This window comes from Balaenoptera musculus, chromosome 15 (assembly GCF_009873245.2).
Source record: "Balaenoptera musculus isolate JJ_BM4_2016_0621 chromosome 15, mBalMus1.pri.v3, whole genome shotgun sequence".
In the NCBI taxonomy this organism is placed as follows: Eukaryota; Metazoa; Chordata; class Mammalia; order Artiodactyla; family Balaenopteridae; genus Balaenoptera; species Balaenoptera musculus.
In genome coordinates, this window is record NC_045799.1 from 71,743,817 (window position 1) to 71,765,749 (window position 21,933).

General features: G+C 53.6%; 2 protein-coding genes across 4 annotated transcripts; one reads left to right on the forward strand and one right to left on the reverse strand.

Moving 5' to 3' along the window:
* Window positions 1–25: 25 nt before the first annotated feature.
* On the forward strand, window positions 26–4,278 carry HIRIP3 (HIRA interacting protein 3). The gene is made up of 7 exons (XM_036826967.1): window positions 26–568; window positions 646–766; window positions 885–999; window positions 1,239–2,263; window positions 2,365–2,533; window positions 2,617–2,715; window positions 2,802–4,278. Exons 1-7 carry the CDS (start codon window positions 504–506, stop codon window positions 2,963–2,965), a joined length of 1,758 nt encoding a protein of 585 aa, XP_036682862.1. The 5' UTR covers window positions 26–503; the 3' UTR covers window positions 2,966–4,278.
* On the reverse strand, window positions 4,111–21,884 carry TAOK2 (TAO kinase 2). 3 transcript variants are annotated; one of them, XM_036826965.1, is made up of 19 exons: window positions 21,640–21,884; window positions 18,401–18,567; window positions 18,151–18,222; window positions 17,959–18,060; window positions 17,415–17,460; window positions 17,186–17,282; window positions 16,903–17,016; window positions 16,705–16,796; window positions 14,523–14,616; window positions 14,346–14,427; window positions 13,378–13,545; window positions 12,943–13,203; window positions 12,582–12,743; window positions 10,753–11,118; window positions 10,464–10,667; window positions 9,901–10,140; window positions 6,576–6,788; window positions 5,434–5,616; window positions 4,111–5,350 (listed from the first exon to the last, which is right to left on the reverse strand). In XM_036826965.1, exons 2-19 carry the CDS (start codon window positions 18,530–18,532, stop codon window positions 4,829–4,831), a joined length of 3,150 nt encoding a protein of 1,049 aa, XP_036682860.1. In that variant the 5' UTR covers window positions 18,533–18,567; window positions 21,640–21,884; the 3' UTR covers window positions 4,111–4,828. The 3 variants fall into 3 exon arrangements, with proteins under 3 accessions (XP_036682860.1, XP_036682861.1, XP_036682859.1); XM_036826966.1 differs by lacking the exon at window positions 4,111–5,350 and adding an exon at window positions 5,753–5,860 and having other exon boundaries at window positions 5,483–5,616; window positions 21,640–21,777; XM_036826964.1 differs by lacking the exons at window positions 4,111–5,350; window positions 5,434–5,616; window positions 6,576–6,788 and having other exon boundaries at window positions 8,050–10,140; window positions 21,640–21,777.
* Window positions 21,885–21,933: the final 49 nt, after the last annotated feature.

Below are 21,933 nucleotides of genomic sequence, written 5' to 3' on the forward strand. Positions count from 1 at the left end.
AATGGCGCCGCGGCGACGCGATGATGTCACAAAGATGGCGGACGCTGGAGGGCACCCTTACTGATTCGAAATGTGCTTAGCGATTTGAAGCCAGGAGAAGACATTCCTCCTGGGATTCCTAGTCTCCTGGCGAGGACGCCCTTTTCCTTCTGTCTTTCAAAATCACAGATGCCTAGTAGCTGCCCGTGACCACGAACGGAGGCCTCGTCGCGGGTTGATTGTTACATCCAAAGGTGTAGCCGGCTCCCAATCGGTTTCTAACGAGAATTCTCCTTCAAAAGAGATTCGTTCTAAGAAAAGGAAGGAACCGCGAGACTCTCCAACTGCCCGGGGAAGGCAAGTTTTGTCTGGCAAAGTTCTGGGTCCAAGCGGCCCGTAACGGACACTCAACGGTCCTCCACCTCACGGCGCCACGATACTGCGCGTGCGCAAGCTCCTGTCAAACGCGTGGACGGAGGCCGAGAAGAAAAAAGGCGGGAGCCGCCGATATCAGGTGGAGCAAAATGGCTCGGGAGAATGAGATGCAGGAGTTCACCCGTAGCTTCTTCCAAGGCTGCCCGGACCTCAGGTGCACCGGAGGTTGGAGGCGGGGTTGTAAAGGGCAGGGGCGGGACGGGGACTCCGTCGTGACACGTGTTTCCGCAGCACGCTTACGCACTCCATCGTGCGGCGGAGGTTCTTGGCTCACGCTGGCCGCGACCACCTGGAACCCGAGGAGAAGCAGGCGCTGAAGCGGCTAGTGGAGAAGGAGCTGCTGAAGATGCAGGTGTGGGCCCGAGCCTGGGCCACCGCAGGCGGGGGTTGTGGCCGTGGAGGAGGGGCCTGAGAGGGGTGGGGCAGAACACAACCTTGGTACACGTGATGCTCTCTTGATGCACACACAGGTGGATGAAGCGGGTGGCAGGGAAAAGAGGCTCGACGTTGCCAAGAAAGCCAAGAGGTCTCCCATCCCCTGCCGTGACCCAGCGAGAAAAAGGTTCCGTTTCAATTCGGAGTCAGGTTAGTGCCTTCTGCATAGTTGGTTCATGCTAAAGGTATTTATTGTGCGTGTGTTATGTTCCAAGGCCTTAGGTGAGGGCGTGTGGCCCGTGAGTCAGGAGCCAGGAACAGGGTGGACTGAGAGCTGTTTCCTACTGCCCTTCCCTCCATCAGAGCAGGATTCGAGGCAACCAATCCCAAGTGGAGGGAGAAGGGACAGGAGGAACCTGTCCCAACCTTCTCTTCTCTCCACATTCCAGAGCCCAGCTCTGCAGCCTCCAGTCCAGACTGCTTCGGCCTCCCAGCAAAGAATGGGATGGCAGCAGAAGTCAGTCCAGCTGAGGATGAGAATCCAAAGCGAGCCTCAAAGAAAGCAATTGAGGAGAGCAGTGATGAGGAAGAACAGCAGAGAGACCTGACTGCAAAGATGGGATTAGAGAAGGAGGAGGTGAAGGGGAGCAGTGAGGAGGAGGAAGAGGGCTCTGCCAGAAAGAGTAAGGTCTGGAAAGAAGAAAGCAGTGAGGAAGAGGAAGATGAGGAAAAGGAAGAGAAGGAGGAGGAGGAAAAGGAGTCCAAGGGCAGGATTAGGAAGAAGCCTGGGACAAAGAACAGGCAGGCACCAGGCAAGGCCTCAGCCAGTAAGAAACAGGCCAGGGAGGAGACTGAAGACAGTGAGGAACGTGCCCAGGGGCCAAGAAAGAAGGCAGAGGGAAAGAAAGGAGCTAAAAGCCACCAGGAAAGTGAAAAGGAGAGTGAGGAGGAAACCCTAGCCAAGAAGAAAGAGAACAGAGAGGAAGAAGAGGATTGGAAACTCACAGCCCAGAGCAGTGGAGGTCAAAGGTCCTCCTCTCGGGAGGAGAGGAGCTGTAAGCAGAACAGCAGGGCAGCAAGACTGCTGGGATACCCGGGGGACAGAGAGGAACCGAAGGAAAGATCAGCAGCAGGCAGTGGGGATAGCAGTGGGGAAGATGAAGAGCCCCTAGTGCAGAGGAAGAGCAAAGACAGCACCCAGTGGAAGGGTGGGAAAAGGCAGAGTGGAAGCAGTGAGGAGGATGGGGAAGACAGCTGGAGGAAGATGACACCAACTACTGGAAAGACAGCCAACGTGGGCAGTATCAATGGTGAAGCAAGTGACTCGGAGAAGGAGGTGAGTGACAGCGAGGCAGAGGGGACCCCCAAGAAGGAGAGGAAGAACCGCTCTTCCAAGAAGAGCTCCAAGAAAGGCAGGACACGAAGCTCCTCCTCCTCTTCCACAGATGGCAGTCCAGAACATAAAGGCAGGAAGGTGAGGGTTGAAGATGGGGTGGGAGGCTACCATCAAGGAAGAGGGAGACCCTGACTCAAGCCCAAAAGGCTTGGCCTTCAGCTGCTATTTTCCCTTGCCAGGCTGGCTCTGGTCGCCCTGGTGAGGACCACCCGTCTGTGATGAGGCTAAAGCGCTACATTCGGGCCTGTGGGGCTCATCGAAACTACAAGAAGCTGCTGGGCTCCTGCCGTTCACACAAGGAACGCCTGAGTGTTCTCCGGGCAGAGCTGGAAGCCCTGGGCATGAAGGGTGAGGCTGGGCGTGCCCTGGGGGCTGCAGGAGAAGGCCTTGGCTGCTGGGGAGGAGAGGATCATGAGCTTCTTCTGCCCCAGGTAACCCTTCCTTAGAGAAGTGTCGGGTCCTGAAGGAGCAGCGGGAAGAGGCAGCTGAGGTAGCCTCCTTGGACATTACCAACATCATCAGTGGTTCAGGTGAGGGGCTTCCTTCCACTTTCCAGGAGCAGATGGGGCATGGACTTTTTCAGACAACTCATCTCCTGCTTTCTCCTCCCCTCTAGGCCGGCCACGCAGACGCACAGCCTGGAACCCTGCAGGAGAAGCAGCCCCACCGGGGGAGCTATACCGCAGGACCCTGGACTCAGAGGAAGAGCGGCCCCGCCCCCCACCCCCAGACTGGTCACATATGCGTGGCATCATCAGCAGTGATGGCGAGAGCAACTGAGCTCCCCCTGTCCCCAGGAGGGACTTCCCACTTGTAGAAAGCATATATAGCATATCCACCCCCAACTCTGCCTGCAGAGCAGAAGCAGCTTTCTTCGGAGAAGACTCGCAGCTCCCAGGGACACAAGTTATTGGGATTCTGCTTCTCAGCTTCACATTCCCAGTTTAAAGTGTTTACAGGGATTTATTTTTAAAGACTCAAATAAAGGAGTGTTTGAATCACCTCATCAAAACTGGTCCCCCACTCTCACCCCCTGTACTTTGGTCCAGGAAGCTGAGGAGTAGCCACTGTCCCCCTCATCTGGTTCCTTTTTTTTTTTTGGTTCCCTTTAATTTCCCCCAGATTCTCCAAAGAAAGTCCCAGCCTCCTGACCCTGCCATCCAGTCTGCCACCAGGCTTGATTCAAAGAGAGTGTGGCTCCTTTCTCCAGCCTGACCAGTGGACCCCTATGACCACCCTGCTTTTATTTATTTACTTAGGCCACGCTGTGTGGCATGTGGGATCTTAGTTCCCCAACCAGGGATCAAACCCATGCCCCCTGCAGTGGAAGCAGGGAGTCGTGATCACAGGACCACCAGGGAAGTCCCTGACCACCCTGCTTTTAGTTGTCTGATAACCTAAAGCTTAGTTGGGAGGAAGATCTGAATAACTGGCCTTAAGAAGAATGTGAAGCACAAAATGAAGTCTTGGGAACAGCTGTTGTTTATGTCTTTTCTTCCCTTTTCTGGAAACAGCCACTTAGTCCACGGGCCGACTCTTTCAGCCTTAAAGCGGTGGGTACAGGGTCTAAACCTGACCAGTCAGAGCACCCCAGGCCTCTGGCTACAGATCCAACCAATGAAGTCACTTCAAGACTGCTGGAATTCTTGCTGTTGAGGTTGTTGGTAGGTTGTAAGGTTGGAGCTGCCAGGGGCCTGTGGGTAAGGTGAACCTTCTGAAAATCTGAAGCCAAAGCAAAGGGAAGCAGAGCTCCAGAGACTGATGACTTCCTTTGAAGCTCTGGATTCAGTCATGTCCAAAGTCAGTAAAGTCACTGAAATTTTTAGTTAGCCCAGTGAGTTCTCTTTTTAAATACAAGTAACACTATCAGCTGCCACTGAACATTCCTTAATGTACACCTTAGACAGAAAAGGTGAGTCCTGGGATCTGTTAGAATAACCAACAGTTTATTAAAAGCTTGCCATGGGGCTCTGTGCCAGCCCCATAGCTGGGAGGGGCTCTCATGACTGCCCCCAGGCCTGGGAGCAGCCCCTTCTAAGGTTCTTATTTTGTTCCCCTGCCCCAGCTCAAATCTCAATTTAAAAAAAAAAAAAGGATAAAGGACAAGACGGCACAGGACGTCAGACAGCAACAGGGGAATGGAGAGACCCAGGCATCCTGACCCCAAGACCCCATTCTGATCTTTCTTTCAGGAAGACCTTTTCCTCCCGTTCTCCCCACCCCAGGCCCCAGACCTGCTCTGTCACATCCCAGGTCTGGGGGGCCTGGCATCCCCAAGTCCATGGCCCCATTCCAGGGGGTAGTATAGTTCTCTTTATATAATATATCTAGACCCACCCTTCCCCTCCCCCAGGGGACTAGATGAATATTTGACACGCATATCTCCCTCCTTTCCCGAGGCTGTGATGGAGAGAAACCCTGGCACCATGGTGGGGAGGCAGGGGCTCCTGGTCAGCCTTGAGGCACCTATGCCCAAGCTGGCCTTGGGCCACTGGCCAGCCCAAGAAGCTCATGAGATGAGGTCTGAGGGGAGCTGGAGCCAACTTCCTGTCCCCCACCCTTGGGTGGACCTCAGGCTTACAGCCCTCCAGGATCAGGCTCCACCCACCCCTGCCTCATTCATCGGCTTATCCACCTTGTACTTCAGGAATAGAAGTGGGAGGAACCATTGAGGATGTGGGAAGCGACACTGGTGCTGCGGCTCAGAGGCCCAGGCACTGCAGCAGCAGGTGGGCCCACACTGTCACTGCCACTGCCCCCCGAGGCTGCTCGTCGCAGGGGCTGGGGGCTGTTTCTTAGCAGCAGCAGGGCTCCACCACGGGGTGTCCCACTCTGTACTGGGGGCCCCAGCCAGCTTGGGGGACCCGGGGGAGCCAGGAGAGAGGGCTGACGCCAGGCTGGGGGGGGCATGCCTGGTGGAGGAGGGCCATGGCTCCAGTGCGCCCCTGAACGGGGAACAGGACGGGAGGGCCAGGCGGGGGCAGGGGGTGGAGCAGGATAGCCCTGGGCAGCAGCCTCAGCTGGGATGCCCCCCAGAGCCATACTGGAGAAGCCCAGCCTCATGCTCTCAGCATCGAAAGCCTCGATCTCACGGGCCTGCCGCTCAAGCAAACTCCGGATTCGCTCAGAGCGCCCCGTCTGCAGGGCCAGCAGCTCCTCTTCCACCTGAGGTACCCAGAATAGAGGTCAGAGGGTCCGGGGGTGGGGGCTGCCCTCCCCACCCCACCCTGGAAGCCCAGCCCTCTTACCCGCTGCTCCAGCAGTGCCCGCCTCAGAGCTACTCTCTGCTCCAGCTCCCGTAGCTCCCTCTCGTGTTGACTCTCCGTGCGGATCTTGATCTTGCTCTGGTAAGCGTTGAGCAGCTCCAGCTCCTGTTGAAGCTGCTGCCGAAGGGCCTGGAACTCTGCCTCCTGGGTCTCATCAAGCCGCAGCTAGAGATTAGGTACAGCAAGTTTTAGGGGCCTCCTCCCCTACACCCACAATCCTCCCCTGCCCCAGTAGGCCTGGGCCCTCAGGTTTCAAGAAGCAGCCAGTCTCAACATCTATCAAAATGAAAGGTCGTCATACCCTGTGACACAGCAATTACACTTCCAGGAATTTATCCCCCAGGTATACTTGCACATGTGCTCGAAGGTGTTCACTGAAGCGTTGTAATAGCAAAATACTGGAAACAACCTAAATGTCCACCAATAAGGGATGGGTTAAATAAATTATGGTACATCCATACCAAGGAAAACTCTATGCTCTTAAAAAATGAGATATGTGTACTGACATGGAAAGATGTCCAAGAAATACAAGGTGGAAAAAGAAGTTAGAGACCAGTATATAAAGTATGATTCCACTTTTGTTTAAAATTTTTATATAATTTTCTAAATATGCATAGGAAAAAATCTAAAATACAATTAATTGTTAACAACAGTTACCTCTGAGAGGTGGGTTAGGTGAGGGAATGGCAATGAATAAGGACACTTTTACTTTTTACAGTGTTATTTTAAGTGGCCTATTCCAGTGTGATGTGTGATCACTTTTAGAACAGCAACCTTCAAAATCCTCCAGAAGTCTGAGCAAATTGGCCTGAGGGCCACAATCATTTTGATTTGTTCCCTGTTCACAGATTAAACTAACTCAGGCCCAGGAAAAAATTACAGCCACTCTTTCCTTGGTGGTTCTTGGTGGAGTAGGCAGTCTGGCTTTGTCAAGACCTTAAGAAAATACTTAAGAGAAATAATAAAACTATTGCAGAGAATACCAACAGTGGAAGAATACCTGAGTTTCCCAAGAACAAAATGCCCTATTTCTGTCTACACCCCCCACCTGCAGTGCCCACAGCTAAGCTGGAAATACAAAAGCCAACCTCCACCATGCTCCCTCCCTGGACCCCAGGCCTCACCGCCTGTGAGCTGAGCATCTCTGAGATGGACTGGTCGTACTGCTCAGCTAGGATTGCCAGCTTGCGGGTCTGTTCTTCCTTGAGCCGCTTAAGGAGGCTCTTGTGCTGAGCTTTGGGCGTGGTCTCCAGCAAGTGTGCCCGCAGAGCCTTGTACTGCCGAGTCTGGATCTTACACGTCTCCTGGAACTGCTTCTTGATCTGCAGCTCCTTAGACTATGCAGTGGACGGACCAAGGGGAGATAGGGGCAGGGGGGAGGAGGAGGAGGAACAACCAGGGGAAAGGGAGAAGAAAGAGAGGAGGAGAGGAGACAGAAGCAGAGACAAGAAGAGGGAGAGAAACAGAAAACATGTTAGACAGAGGGGGCGGGGGGAGCTGTATACAGACAGACATGGAGAGATGGGATTGTGTTGAGAGAGATCAGGAAGATTCTCAATGGGCAAGAGATGCAAAGAAAACAAGACAGCTTCCAAGAGCACGTTCACAGAGTTGGGTGGAAAACTCACAAGAAACAGCAGGAGAGTTCATGGACAGGGAACTGAGAATCTTTAGAGTACTGAGTGCACACAAGAAGCTTTGACCATGCAAAGAGAGAGAAAATATAACCTAGAGATAGACGCCTGTGAGCAGATACAGAATATGCACAAGTGAGAAAACCAAGTCTCTCAACACACACATGGAAGACAGCAACACAGCTGAGGAAAGACAGAGGAAGTCCCAGGTTCAACACCTCAGGGTGGGAGGGAGGGAAGGATAAGCACCAAGCTAAGAAATGGATAAGATGGGTGGCCCCATCTCGGGCCACATAAGGGAAAGGGGCAAAGGAGGTGGCCAGAAAGGGCCCGACAAGTTCAACAGGCCAGCAGCTGCCACCCTGACCAGATTTCCACATTCCAGCCCGGCCCCTTGTGTACTCAGCTCCCACTCCAAGCCCACAACCAACCCCATTTCCGCGGCCCCCACACTCTTGTCTGGGCCCCCAAGCTCACCACCCCCTACTGTGGACGGTTTGCAGTCCCATCCCCCCAGCCCTCTAGGGTAATGCCTGACGCCAGGAGAGAAACTCAGCTCCCAGACAGAAGGGAACCACGTAGGGAGTGGGTTGGGAGGAAAGGCAGTGAATGAGGACAAAAAGACCCAGAACCTGAGGACTCTCGGGGAGGAATCCACAAACGGGGGAACTGTGGGACCAAGAAGTTCTGGGGAAGCTCAACAGGGGCCCAGACCCCTGAACTGGTGGTGGTCATGGTGCAACGAAGCTATGAAGGTAGAGAGGATGAGGCTGAGGAGTGAAAGGGGTTGAGATAACGTAGATGGGGTGAAGAGGTCATGGAACTGGGGGCCAAGGGTCCAGACTGGGGGCATACCGGGGAGGCTAGGCGGCAGGACAAAGCAGACAGAGGCAGCCTGGGCCAAAGGTACAGTTCCGCTCAGATATTTTATTTGTGTTTGTCTTTTTCTTTTTTTGGTGGGGGAAAGGGGACAGGTTGGAAGGGAGACAGAAAAACAAAATCAAAGAGAGAAAAAAAAAACATGACTCTTCCCACCCACTGCCACCCCTGGCCCCAGGCCTGAGTCGATGAGGGTGAGGATGAGCACACACAGCGGGAGAACAGCAATAACTTAGGGTGGTGGGGGGGGAGCATCAGGAGAACACAAAATATAATCTCCGGACTCCATGGTGGAGGAGGCTGCCTGTCTAGAGGCCCAAAGGGCTAGGGGTGAGGTGGGGAAGCATACCGAGGAAGGAGTGGTGAAAGGGAGGAGAGGACTGGGACTGGAGAAACTTCACTGAGTAGTGGGAGATAAAGTGCTCAATGCTCTAGATTTGGGCTGGGGAGGAGCTAGAGTTGGTTACCTCCAGGGAGGCAGGGCCCGGGACTGGCGGGTTCGGCATCTCCGCCCAGCTAGAGTCTCTGGTGGTGGTTGGTGGGAGGCAGGGGGGCCTAGCCGGCGCTGGCTGCGTGGTAGCAGCCGGGGGATACGGCTGGGCCGCTCACCCCGAAGCAGGCCCCAACTGGCCAGTGTGTGGATGGCCCAGGGGGGCAAGTGGGTGGCTAAACCCTGGCTGGCCCGTGCCAGGCGCCAGTTCCAGCCCTTGCACAGGGCCCAAAACCTTGCCAACAGGGCTAGTGGGTGTCGGGCAGTGCGAGGATTACCCCGCCGGGGCCCAGGGACAGGCAGACGGCTGCGGAAGCCATCCTTGTTGGTCTTGGGGTAGAGTGCAAATAGGCCCCGATCCCCCACGGCCCCACAGCCCTGTAGGGCCCTGAAGGCCATGGGCGACAGACGCAGCAGAGCACGCAACCAGAGTCGAGAGATGCCCCGGCGCATCCGAGGGCCCTGCTGCCGCACCCATTTGCCCCCAGCTGCCACAGCTGCCAGAGGTAGAGCCAAGCCTGGCCAGGCTAGGAGCCAGGCAGCCCCAAGGCCCAGAGGGACACCCATAAGACCTCGGCGCCAGCTCAGACTGAGGACGGCCCCCAGTGCGGTGCCCTGAGCCAGGAGTAGGAATAGACTGGGGGGCAGGTGCAGAGCTGTACAAAGCAGTAGGTAGGAGGCCCCCAGGCCCACCAGCCCCACCTCAAGGGCCAGCAGGGCTGCCTGCAGGCCACCCCCACCCTGGGCCGCCAGCAGTGGGAGCAGCAGCAGAAGTAGTAGGGGCAAGAGGCCAGAGGAGGACCCCACTGCAAAGGAGAGTCCAGCCAAGAGGCCATGGGACAGGAGTCCAGGGAGCTGGCTAGTAGGGCTGGGCCTCAGATGTGTTGGAGGGGGTTCAGGGGGGATGTCTGGTGAGGGACAGCCATCTCCAGGATCCCTCGGGGTCCTAAATGGAGCCCCCTCCTCCTCTTCCTCCTCCTCCTCAGGGACTGGGGTCAGCGTTGGACCCTGGACCCAGCCTAGCTCAAACTCCTCATCCAAGAGGCTACCATCCTCCTTCCCCCACAACCTCCATTCCCCGGATGCCTCCTGGCCCACAATGCTCCTCTCCTGGGGTGCCGGGGATGGAACTCTAAGCTTCTCTATCTCCTGCTCAGGTAGCCCCCAAACTTCCTCATCAACCAAACTCCTACGTTTCTGTGGACTGGGACTAGGGGCTCCTGACTCTTCTCCCAGCATCCTCTGCTCCTCTGGCTCCAAGGCAGCCCCTTCCTTCCCCAGAATCCTTCTCTCTGGAACTGCTTCCTCCTCCTCTCCCAGAATTCTTTGGTCTGCCTCCTGGCCAGATGAGCAGGACTGCTCTTCTCTAGGGGTGCCTGTGTTAGGTGGTCCCAGAGCCCCAGGAATGGGGAGCGGGAGGCCCAGGGGACGCTGGCCTGCACGTACTTTGAGGCTCTTGGGCTGCTGGCGAACCTGGGCCGCATGCTTCTGCCGCAACTCTTGCTCACGCCGCTTATTGTACTCCAGCTGGTTGCCCAGCTCCGTCTGGTGCTGCAGGCGGGTGAGCTCAGCCCGTGTGCGCTGTACGGCCTGGAGCTGCCGTAGCTCCAGCTCCCGTGTGGCCTCATGCTGCCGTAGCAGCAGTGCACACTCCAAGTCCTTCTGTGTCTGTTTCTTGTTCAAGTCCTGAGGCAAAAGGGAGGCAGGGCCCAGAAACTGGTCAGAAAGCCTTGTTGGTGTCAAGGAAGTGAGAGCCCCAGGACTCCTTGGCAGAGGGAGCCGAGGGTGGGGAGATGAGGGGTGTAGATGAGAGGTGTAAGGTAGCCAAGCTCCTAGCTGGCCTGGGAACTCTAGCAGGGTCTAGTGGGCACGAGAAGCGAAAGAGGTGTTGAAGAGAAGCCGAGCTGTGACACGAATGAGGGCAGAGGGGAAAGACAACCACAAGTGCGGCAAATGGAAAAGGGTAGGTGCCTGGGATCTGGGAGGGGAACAGGGAGGGGGTGGCCTACCTCTCGAAGCAGGTCCTGGTCCAGGCTGTGACGAGCCAGCAGCATCTTGCGCTTGTACTGGCGACACTGCAGCTCAAAGTACTGGCGCTGCCGCCGCAGCAGCCCAGCCTCCTCCTCCGCCTGGCACTGCTGTAGCTGCTCCTTCTGCCGCAAAAGCCACTCCGCCTTCTCCCGCTTGGGTGTGCTGGGGTTCTCCTGGAGCTCCTAGGAAAGGGCAGCAGGAGAGCAAGGAGGTCAGGGCCCGCCTCACCCTCCATCAACCCCACCCACTGCTGCAGCCCTATCCCACCTCCTTCAGCTGCTCCTTCCGAAGTTTGTAGGTTCGCTTCTGCGCCTCCAGCAGGGCGGCCAGCTCCTTCTTCTGCTGCCCGAGGATGTGCTGCTGGAACTTACGCTCCTCAGCCTGGGCAGCTCGCGCCTCCTTCTCACCGATAGCCTGGTGCCGCCTTGACAGCTTTTCGGCCTCAGCCCCAAAGCCAGCCCGCTGTGCCTCGAGCTCCCGCTGCAGCCGTGCACTGTGCTCCTCACGCTCACCCCTCAACCTCGACTCCAGCGCCAGCAGCTGTTTCTGGTGCTGTCGTCGCATCCGCTTATAGCCACTCAGCTGCTCCCGCAGGGCTGAGTCCTGCTCATGCTCCTGGATCTGACGGCTGACCTGGGGGCGGGAGAAAGGATGAGAAGTGGGGCGCAGCCCTGGCCCCCATTTTATTAACACACATAGTCTTCGTGCTCTATTGGGGAAGAACGTGAGTTTTAGCCTCATGGGTTTAATTCTCATTTGATATCTTCCTCACACTTAACCTCTCTGAGCCTGCCACCTCAACTGGATCATGGAGATATCTCCTTCAGAGGTTGGTGAGACTGAATGAGACAAGAAAAGGTGCTGAGCACAGGGTCTTGCATAAAAGTAGGAACAATTCAGATTAATTCAAAAGAGTAAAAGAATCAGACAGACCTGGGACCAGATCCCAGCTCTGCCACTGACTAACCCTGTGACCTCAAGCAAGTTAATGCTGCTAAGCCTTAGCTCTATTAAATGGGACAATACCACCTCCTCACAGCGGGCTGGGAAGATTAACTTTGCTACCTATGTAATAGTGTCTAGAACACTCTGAACCAGTAAGTGATGGTTCCTTCCCCTTCAGCAAACACTGAAGACCTTTTACAGCTCAGATACGGAGCCAGAATATGGACCATGGGACACTGGAATAACAAGAACACTGGGCCTGGATGTCCTCATCTGAAGTTTGAGCTCAGATCCCACTGTCAAGGGGCTATGTCAATGTACCCCAAACTAGTCCAGGTGGCCAAACCCCTGGAAATCACAGACCTCTCTGCACAGTACCACAAAGCACCAAGCATCACAGGGTCTGAAGAGTTGTCCTAAAAGAACAACCAGCCACAAGCAGAGGTTACAAGAACATACTAGACCAACCAGTGGCCTCCAAGGGGACCATCGAAGCTTACAGCTAAACAGGAATGTAATCTAAAAGTTTATTAAAAGTATGGACGAAAAACTATGTTTTAGGAAAAATATACCCCTTTTCCTATGAACTGAGAAAAACATCGCTGTGACTTTAAGAGAGGACCAAGGTCCTGGTAACAGAATTTGGGAACCACCAAAGGTAGCCCCTCTGAGTCACAGATGTTTCATCTCACAAATGGGATCATACCCTCACCCTCCCAGAAGAGCTGGAAGAATTAAATACAGGGATGTGTGTGGGCCTGAAAGCCAATTACTGGCACAGGCAGATAGATACCTGTACACCATCTCTGCCCTCTAGGGGCACAGAATCCAGCAAACCTGTCATCATGCTGTTCAGGAGTACCACAGCACAGGATATGAAGCACCTGGCTGGCCAGGAGCCTGGGAAGGCATGCCAGGAGATGCTATTTAAGTCCAGCCACAAAAATGGAGTATGAGCTGGGCAATGTGACCAAAATAGTCTACTGGGAGAAGGGAGGGGAGAGGGGAGGGTTTAGGTGAGACGGTCGAGGTGAGAAGGCAAGAGACAGCAACACAAAGCAAGGGTGGACTCTGGACTTAATCATATGCCAAAGGGAGAAAGTCATTTCTGGACTTAGACGGTCTGGGGCACCCAGGATGGCTGCACTTACCAGGGAGGCAGTACGGATGGTGGCAAAATGGTCCCGGTTGCGGCAGTAGGCCCGTCGGCGGGCAGAAGAGGTGGTGGATGTGGGAACTGGGGCTGCAGGTGGCTGGAGAGGGCCTGGGGTCATCTCTGGCTGGTAGGGGTCATCATAGAGGTTGTCAGAGCCCTAGAGGAAGGGAAGGTGGAAGGAATGCCCAAGGCTCAGAGGTCAATGGGCCCACAGGGAGTTCCCTGGAGACCCAGTCAGACTTAGAGAAGGAGTAGTCACACATGGGAGGGAGAGCAGGGAACCAAGGTGATTCCTGAGAAGGAGAGCTGGGGCTCGGCCCTGCCGCTGTCAGGCCTACACAGGGTGAGCTGCATACCGGCAGCCGGTGGATGATGGAGCTGTGGGAGGTGACTGTGTGCTCGCCCTCCTGCATCATGGCCATCTCCCGGGCTTCAGGGCCTTCTTCCTCCTCCTCCTCCTCCTCCTCCTCCTCTTCCTCCTCCTCATTGTCAGAGGCATCTGCTAGGCTGTTGACTGAGCTGCTCTGGCTGGAGGCGCTGATGGACATGCTGGGCACTGAATGGCTACTCTCTAGACTGGTCAGCGTCCCGGCCCGGTGCATGTAGGGCTCTGCCTCCTGTAGACAAGACACAGGCTGTTGGGCAGGGAAGGGGAAGGACAAGGGATGTGCACACGGAGGTAGCACAAAGAGACAGGGGGTATGGAGAAGGGTGGGGAGGGGTGCCAAGCAACTGCTAGGAGGCAAGCACAACATGGTGGTGAAGAAGGGTGGCAGGGCAAGCCGGGTCACCTCCTCCTCCTCTGGGGCCTCAGCGCCAGGGCCATTGGGCGCCTCTTGGAACAGTATCTTCTTCATTTTGCGGTACTGCAGGTTGTCCAGCTCCCGAACAGCATCCTTGGTCCTCTGGATTAAGTCCATGATGACTGTGGGTGGCCGCTCCCGGAGCACAAAGCGGTGCTGGGGGAAGAGAACACTGAGGCCTGCCGCCAAGCACCTCCCGCATCCCAATATCCCGTGGATCTTGGCATTCCCTCTGGCCTGAGGCACTCCCCTGGGGCCCATGCCCACCACAGGTTGATGCTGGCCTTGTCCCAACCCCTCCTCCCACATTAATTTTTACCACCCCGTCTCTACTCCCCAGACAGTCTCTTGTTCCTCCAGGCATGGCTGACAGGCAAGAACAGCCAGGAGATCTGGATTCTAGTCCAGGTCTTCTATCAAAGTGCTCGGTGCCCCTGGACACGTCATGAGGCCTCTCTGGGCCTCATAAAGCATCCCACAATTATAAAACAAGTAGGTCAGGGTAGACAATCTAAGTTAGTACCCAACTAGGGGTCCTTAGGCCCCTATGGATCTCTGAAGGGAATGGGGGCCCCTCTGCTTTTGATAACTCAAAAAATGCCTAAGGGAAATCATACATTTACCCACGACAAGGCTACACAGGCTTTTGGCTTGAATTACACATCAGATCAGTGTGGTAACCCTGGTTATTGCACACTGACCAGAAATTCTGGCTGGCAATTATATATATCTTTGATTAATAAAAGACGGGAAAACAAATGATTACTTAATAAAGGTAATCTGGTAGACAAAATCTTGCAAAACACAGAGTCCACTGGGCACTGGGGATGGGGGTAGGAATTTATAAATGAAGTTCTCAGTGGAGGAAGAAACAGGAATCACTAATTTCACTGAGGGGTTTCTGTGGCTCCAACAAGCTACAGTTCTAGGAGAATGCTAGGCCAGTGAGCCCTCACCTTCAGAAGAACCTCTGAGGTTGGTCTGTCTTGAGGGATTTTCTGAAGGCAGGAGTCGACAAAATTCCGGAAGTACTCAGACCTAGAAGTGACAGCAGGGTGAGGGTGGGGAGGGCTTGAGCCAGGCAGCCTTACCCCTATGGCCTAACCCCTGGGCCCAGGAATCCCAGTCCTCACCAGTGTCCTGACTGGAGCACGGGGGACTCGTTCTGTGCAATGTGGTATAAGGCACTCATCGCATTCATGTTAAACAGCGGTGGTTTCCGTTCCGCTACAGAGAAAGGTCAAGGGGGAGAAGGTGAGAGGTGGCAGGTGGGCAGAGGAGACTGGAATGGAAATCAGAAGACTTGGGTTCACACCCCAGCTCCCTGACTTCCTCACTCCATGACCCTGAGCAATTCCCATAATCTCAATTAATTCCTTCCTCTGTAAGACGCAGCACCCATCCTCTCCACTGCACATGGGTGGAATAGGTATCAAAGAAAATAACACATGCAAAAGCACGAATGAAGGCAGAAGGAAGCACATTCAGTTGCCGACCCAACTAATATTTATTAGGTGCCAAATCAGAGCAAAAAACTCGCTTAAGTATTACGGGAAAGATGAAAAACAATAGACAGGCCCTGTCCTCAAGGAACTTCCAGTCTAATAGGGAAGATTAAATGGGATTGAACAAATAGCATCAAGTTCAAAGTGCTAATTGGCACAAGAGGAAAACAGGTAAATGGCTGGGAAGCTGGGTGTGTGGTGGGACTTCAAGCTGGTACATTCGCAGGGGATTCAGGGAAGCTATTTTGGAAAAAGGGATATTGGAGGCAGGCCTCAGATCAGAAGTCACAAGCTAGAAGCCCCTTGTGGCCCAGACAAATGTTTTGTGTTGTTTTTGGTTTTTGCCTAAACAGTGATTTTTAAATTCTGATAATAATAATGAAATAATAACCTAAATTTCCAGTTTCTCTTAAAAAATTAGATCTGGTGAAATGGAGCTTACATTCCTGCATAACAATGGGCTGGAGCTAAGCAACAGCTGCCCTCTTCAGGTGGGAACAGCAACCTCCGGTTTGCTGTAGTCTCCTCCATATTGCTTCCCTGACACTGACTATCAGTTGCCATTTATAATAAAGATTGATGGGTTTTTTCAATAGTAGAGAAACAGTTCCCTGTACCCATGTCTCTACCAAAAACTAGGAATAAAATGGACAGCTCCAGATTTTTCTTATACCTGGCCTGCTTCACATATTTCCATCGCCTATCTGGTCATGGCCTTAAATGGTAAATGCAGACATGTGTAGATGGAGAGAAAGGCAAGTCCAAATCTCCAACCTTGGGCACAGGAAACAATACAAACAAAGGTAATTAAGAGGAAAAATTCAGAACTTGTTAAGAGGAAAGCCAGCCTTTAGGAAGCAGAGCCTTTAGCTTGGTGTAAGCAAGGATGGGGATGGCTTTAGTCTTGAAGGCAACGGGGAGCCACTAACGGCTCTGAGGAGAAGAGAAAACAATAGCACATCTCTCTGACGTAAAAGAGACTGGAAGGAAGAAGAGACTGGCAGTGGGAGAGATCACTGCAGGAAGTTGTTGGTAAGAGTTACTAATAACATCTCTTTCGTGGGTAACTATTTTGTGCCTGGCACAGTGTCGAGGGCTTTACAAACATTATCTCACTAAAACAGTTGTTTCAATAGCATTGGCTGGCAGAGATGAGAACCTCAACATGGCTTCAAGACCTCGTGAACTCACTGAGCCTAACTCTCTGGCCTTATCACTCACTGTTCTTTGTTAACACATGTAATACTCCAAACAACTGAGGCTAGTCTCAGCTCCCCAGGCATGCTCCTCTCTCTGTCTGGAATACTTTTCCCTACAGTCTTTCAACAGCTACCTATTATTTGTCTTGTGGTTGTTTAGACATCTCTGCTACAAGGAGATCTTCCTCAGCCCTTAACTAGGTCAAATCCCTTGTTTTTTGGTTGTACTGCTCTCGTATCTTCTCCATTCAGCTTTTCTTACATTGAAAGAAAACATGCCTATTTCCTCAACTTGAATGTAAGCTCCAAGAGGGCAAGAACCTCATTCACTGCTCTACCCCCAGAACCTACTAGCACAGTGCATGGCACACAGTGGGCACTCAAAAAAGATTTAGAACTAGAGTAGTGGACAGGAAGAGATAAATGCTATGAAATCTTTAGGTCTAAGAAATGGCAGGATTTGACAGCTGCCTGTACTGGGGGTCAAGGGTAGACTCAAAATGGACAGATGCTTGGAGGCCTCAGAGGATGGGATGGTGTGGGGACAGTAAGAAAAAGAGAAAGGAGTGGAGAGAAAAGAGGATAAGGAGCCAAGAGGAGAATGTCCTTACCCAGCTCGATGCAGGTTATGCCCAAGGACCAGACATCCACCTTGCCATCGTACTGCCCCTCATCCATTGCCAGGATCACTTCTGGAGCCATCCTGGGAGAATGGTCAGGAGAGAGAGGCTAATCACCCGCCCAGACCCTGCCAACTCTTGCTCCCAACATCCCGGGAGCTCTCTCCATTCACCACCACTCCCACTCACCAGTACGGGGTGCCCACGAAGGAGTTGGCAGGTGCCATGATGGATGCAGAACCGAAGTCCCCCAGTTTCACCAAGCCTGGCTCTGACAGCAGGATGTTTCCAGCCTTCACATCCCTGCCAGAGGCAAAGCACAAGGATAAGACATGCATCTCAGAAAGGCTGGGCAGGTGCTTTTGCACCAAGTTTCCAAGAAGACTGGAGCCCAGCAGAATGAAGAGTGGTGTAAAGAGCACCACCCCCGCCCACCCCCCCCACCGCCAGCCATCGTCAGTGCTGCCAGTACCTATGGATCATGTTGTGGGAGTGCAGATAAGCCAGGCCCTGAAGGGCCCCGTGGGTCACAGCTGCAATCTCCACCTCCTGAAGGGGCTTCTTGTGCACTGGGGAGTAAGGGAAAAACATCAAACTGAGGGAGCCCAAGGGTGGGACTGGAGCTATCTTCCCTTAACCCTTCCCCTATGGCTTCTCTGCTCTTCTCCCTTCTCCCACTTGTTGGCCAAAGAATCACTTACCTTCTAGAAGGTCAGAAGCTGAGCCCAGGCAATACTCCATCACCAGCTATGGAAGGGTCAAGGGTCAGAGATCAGCAGATCTGGCCACCCCTGGCCTATCTCCCTTGGAGAGAGATCCAAAACAGAGGGCCTCCTTGCCTAGCCTCTACTCAAGCAATGGTCCCGGGGTAATAACAGGGAGAAACGACAACTGAGAAAACGAGAGGGTGGGGGGAAGTCCCTGGAGTCAGGGTCTCCCTTAGAAAGAGCCCAAGACATCACTACCACCTCCATCTGATTCCCATCGTTCAATCTCCAGCTCTCCCAACCCATGTGCCCCCTTTCAACTGCTAACAGTCTATGTCACACTTCAGCCTCTCCCTCTGGACACACAGTGCTGCTTATGAGTTTGCCTGAGGACTGCAGAGGTTGGGAAAGATTTCCTCCTTCCCAAGATCTGCTCAACAACACCCTGAACAGGGCCCACCTAAGAGACTAGACCAGGACAAGGATGGGCCTGAGTACCGAGTACAAAGATCAGGGCAGAGTCAGGGGGCCAGCTCACCCAAGCCGTGTGCTCCCTCAGGTAACAGCCCCGGTACTGAATGGTATTGGGATGCCGGAGCTTCTGTAGGAACCGCACCTCCTTGATGATGTCCTGCCATTTCTGAGAAGGTCAGGGGAGGAGAGGCTTACTTAGCCTGCATCTTGAGCCTGGGGACCCCTGCCTCCTACCAGTCTGTCAAGCCTGACCTACCTCATTTGACTGCTTCCCACTGTAGGACATCTTCTTGATAGCCACCACCTCACTATTCCGGACATCCCGGGCCTAGGGGACCAGACCAGAAGGTAGTGAAGGCCCCCAGTGAGCACTGGGTAGCAGGAAGACTTGCTGGCCCAGCAGGAGAGGGCAGGAAAGCCTGGTGTGGTGGAATAGTGTACAGGGCTGTTTGGAGGTCCACAGCGGGAAGACAGTCCCTGCCCCACCCTCCCAAGCCTCAACTCACAAAGTACACGGCTCCAAAGCTGCCATGGCCAATTTCCCGGAGGTCAGAGAAGAGCTTTTCCGGGTCATCCTTGAAGAAGAGCTCAGCCACATCAGGGTCCTTCAGGCTCCCGGCCCGGCCCCCAGCTGGCATGGTGGCCCCTGGGGGCCCTGAGAGTGGGGCTTGACCTGGTGAAAAGATGGGACTCTTAGAACAAAGATGGGGCCCTCAGAGAGAGAAAGGGCCCTTCCTCCCCTAGTTCCGATGAGGGGGAGGCACTACCAAGGAAGGGCAGGGGGAGATTAGGAACAATATCAAAGCTCAAAAAAAAAGAAAAAAGAAAAATGAAGTTGCCCTGGCAACGACTGCACTAGGGCCGGGTCCCTGGAGTCCCTAAAACTAAAGGAAGACTGGGAGCTCAGCATCCTCACCAACCCCTCAGCCCTCAACAAGTTCCATTTCCCTACAACCCCTAAATCTCCCCTCAAGAATAAAAGATTCTGCCTCCCAGCCAGAACCCCAGATCCCCAAGTGTCCTGTCCCACAAGTCCCACGCCCCAAATATTTCCAGGTACCTTCCTGTTCCCCTTGGCGTTGAGGCCCCCTCCTCCCTCAACCTCTCACACTCTGGAAGAGAGCAGGAAACAGCCAAGGCCGGAGGCAGTGGAAATCCGGCCATTGTTACAAGTGGGTACTGGCCCACAGGGGCCAGGAGACTCGCTCTCAAAAAGGGCTAGGGACACTGTGGCAAGCGGGAGATCTAGAATGGGAAGGACAGGGATAGAAATGGTGTCTGGCTCTGGGGGCCTGCGATCTGGGCTGCCTTACTTGTCCAGTCCAATGGCACACGCCACACACACAGGTACAGGACATTTGCAGTACAAAGAACATTTATTAAGCATATATAGTAAGCACCTTACATGCATTATCTCTCATTCAATCCTCACCACAACCTTATGAGGTGTTACTATTACCCCTATTTTACAGATGAGGAAAGGCACTCAGAGAGGTTAAGTGACTTGCCCAAAGCTGGTCCTCTACCACTGTGCTTTCAAAATAGCCCTATGAAACAAGCAGGGCAGGATCATGATCACCATTTCATGGATGAGATCGCTGAAGCATAGTAAGGAAGGACTTCTCCAAGGTCAGAGAACAGGATCTTCTCCTCTCCAGTCAGGCCTGTGTACTCATTACTCTCTTAACAACTCACCCCAAGCTCAGCCCCCTCCTCTAGGAAGCCTCCCCTGACTACCCCAAGCCCTTGGGGAGAAGAACTCCTAGAGCACCCAGCCAGAAATGTACTGAAAACTCCAGCAGTACATCAGAGCCAAGACCTCCTGAAGGGATTCCAGGCCAAGCTCCTGGATAAGCACTTGTTAGAATTTAGGCACAAAGGAGTTTTTCAGCAGAGCTCAACTCCCAGGGCAGAGTTCTAGCTCCTTAAAAGCACCTAACAATTTAGCATGTAATTATATTCTGTCACACATTGTTTCCTGTTGTGTTGTTAATTTTGTCTCCTCAGCCCCACTGGAAGCTGGAGGGGCAAGGAGTAGGCCTCTCTGGTGGGCCCCCAGGGTGCAGAGGGCTCAGAATAGCCTGGGAGATTGATTGATTGCCCTCAGCCCAGCCCCAAGCAGCTCCCAGGCTGCTCAAAGCAGGCCCCTTTCTCCATTCTTCTGCCAGCAACCGTGCCAAGCACCCCTCACCCCCACCACACACCCACACACAAAGGCAGGTGCTCACAACTTGCCAAAGGAATCTTCTTGACCTCTTTACCAGCACCCAACCAAGAATGCCAACTGAGGACCCCAGGTCACATATAAGAGATGCCGGCAAAACATCACAAGGGGCCTCTTCCTCAAATACCAAACATTTGAGTGATTACCGAGGTCTGTGCTAAATCATAACCACCTTCTAAAATGGACAATGTTACCTCTATTCTACAGACGAGGAAACCCAAGCCTGTCCACCCTAAGCTTCACTACCAGTGCATTTCACCTGCAATATACAGCAACAAGGCTTTGAGTAAGTTCCTTACACTTGGTCTTCTCTTCACTAAAACGGATTACAGTGTGGAGCTGTTGTGAAATTTTTAATGAGATCTCGTACTTAGGAACACTATGCAGACACTCAGCATATGGATTTTTCCTTCCCTGCCTCCAGAGTCGCCACGACAAGGCTTTAATACTTTGGGGATCATCCTACCCCCCGGCAGCTTGGCTTTAACTGCTAAGAGACACCCCTATCATTTGTCAGAAGAGATGGCCCTGTCAGGAACCCAGGCCAAAGACTGGGATCAGGGTAAAGATGAAGGTCACAGTAGAGAGAAAAATCCATAAGGCAGAAGGCAGGGGCCAGAGCCTCCCATCAGGAAAAGCTTCTGAGTATAGGCCTCCTAAAAAGGAAGCTCTTCTCTCTCCCATTCTTAAATCTCACCCCAATCCATTCTCTTCTGGACCCATGGCTAAACCTAGGCACAGAAGAAAACAGATGACAAGAGATAGGTATGGAGCACAGGCAAGACTTGTTCAAGGACCTGGGTTCCAATCCTGTTCTGCCGCTGTGTGACCTTGGGCAACTTCTCTGGGCCTCAATAGCCTCAACTGTAAAATGGGAAGAAGGCAATAAAAGAGCCCCCTCACCAGATGAATGAGAGGGGGAGAGGTCACATGAGAGAATGGATGTAGGGCACTTTGTAAATGATAAATCATTTGACAAATTAGATTACTTATACCATCACAGCAAGAGGCTGGAAGGTAACAATAGTTGGGGGAAATACTGCCAAGCACCCCTAAACACAAATGCACATATACACTTCCTTGAAAGGACAAGAAACCCAACCAGACCATGCCTAAAAAACAGATAAGCAGACCCACCATGGGGACCAGAGGCATGGGAATTAACACCCCAGAGGAAAGAGAGTTACAATCATGAAGGGGTAGCTGTGAGGGGCAAAGTGAACAGGGAGAAAACCAGAAGGGTACAAATCCATCTGATTAGCTCAAGCACCTTAGGGTGTGACCCCCGTGACATCAGAGACCCTGTCACCTGAGGTCCCCCATCAACCAGACATAATGAAGGGAAGAGGAAGGGGAAGAGGGTGGCAGCAGAAGGCAAGGCTAGCCAGAGGCTGACCACTGGCCCAGCTGGGCTTCCCCATCCTGAGGAGAGAGCCTACCCAGGCCCAGCTTCTCAGAAAGCAGCACCCTTTCTTCTCAAGCTAGACACAGGGACCCGCGCCCCTGCACCCCGTGTCTCACCTGGTAGGGGTCACTATGGTGCCCCAGCGCCTCCGCCTCCTCCTGGGGTCCTCCAGCGGCTCTGCCAAGCAGGGAGAGGGGCAAGGAGACCTTTCCCCTTGCCACCTCTTCCTCGGCTTTCGCCCTTCCTGAGGGGCGGGCCCGGGAAGCCTCCCCTGGAGGGGAGGGGGTGACAACCTGATCTGACCTCGCGGTCCAGTCCTCCTCCTCCTCGAGGGCGACAGTTGCTGAATTCCGGATTTCTGATTGTGGGGGTCTGAACTCCAGGTATTTGAACAAGGGGAGGCCGAATCT

What these genes read in the sequence shown, in the direction of transcription:
- TAOK2 (XM_036826964.1), bottom strand. Translation starts at nt 18,532, where the DNA reads ATGCCAGCTGGGGGCCGGGCCGGGAGCCTGAAGGACCCTGATGTGGCT. An exon ending in TCCCACAACATGATCCATAG is followed by an intron (nt 17,017 to 17,185) that starts GTACTGGCAGCA and finishes TGCCTCTGGCAG; the next exon opens with GGATGTGAAGGCTGGAAACA. An exon ending in CCATCCGTACTGCCTCCCTG is followed by an intron (nt 11,119 to 12,581) that starts GTAAGTGCAGCC and finishes TCCCGCCCCCAG; the next exon opens with GTCAGCCGTCAGATCCAGGA.
- HIRIP3 (XM_036826967.1), top strand. Translation starts at nt 504, where the DNA reads ATGGCTCGGGAGAATGAGATGCAGGAGTTCACCCGTAGCTTCTTCCAA. An exon ending in CAAGGCTGCCCGGACCTCAG is followed by an intron (nt 569 to 645) that starts GTGCACCGGAGG and finishes GTGTTTCCGCAG; the next exon opens with CACGCTTACGCACTCCATCG. An exon ending in CCGTTTCAATTCGGAGTCAG is followed by an intron (nt 1,000 to 1,238) that starts GTTAGTGCCTTC and finishes TCCACATTCCAG; the next exon opens with AGCCCAGCTCTGCAGCCTCC.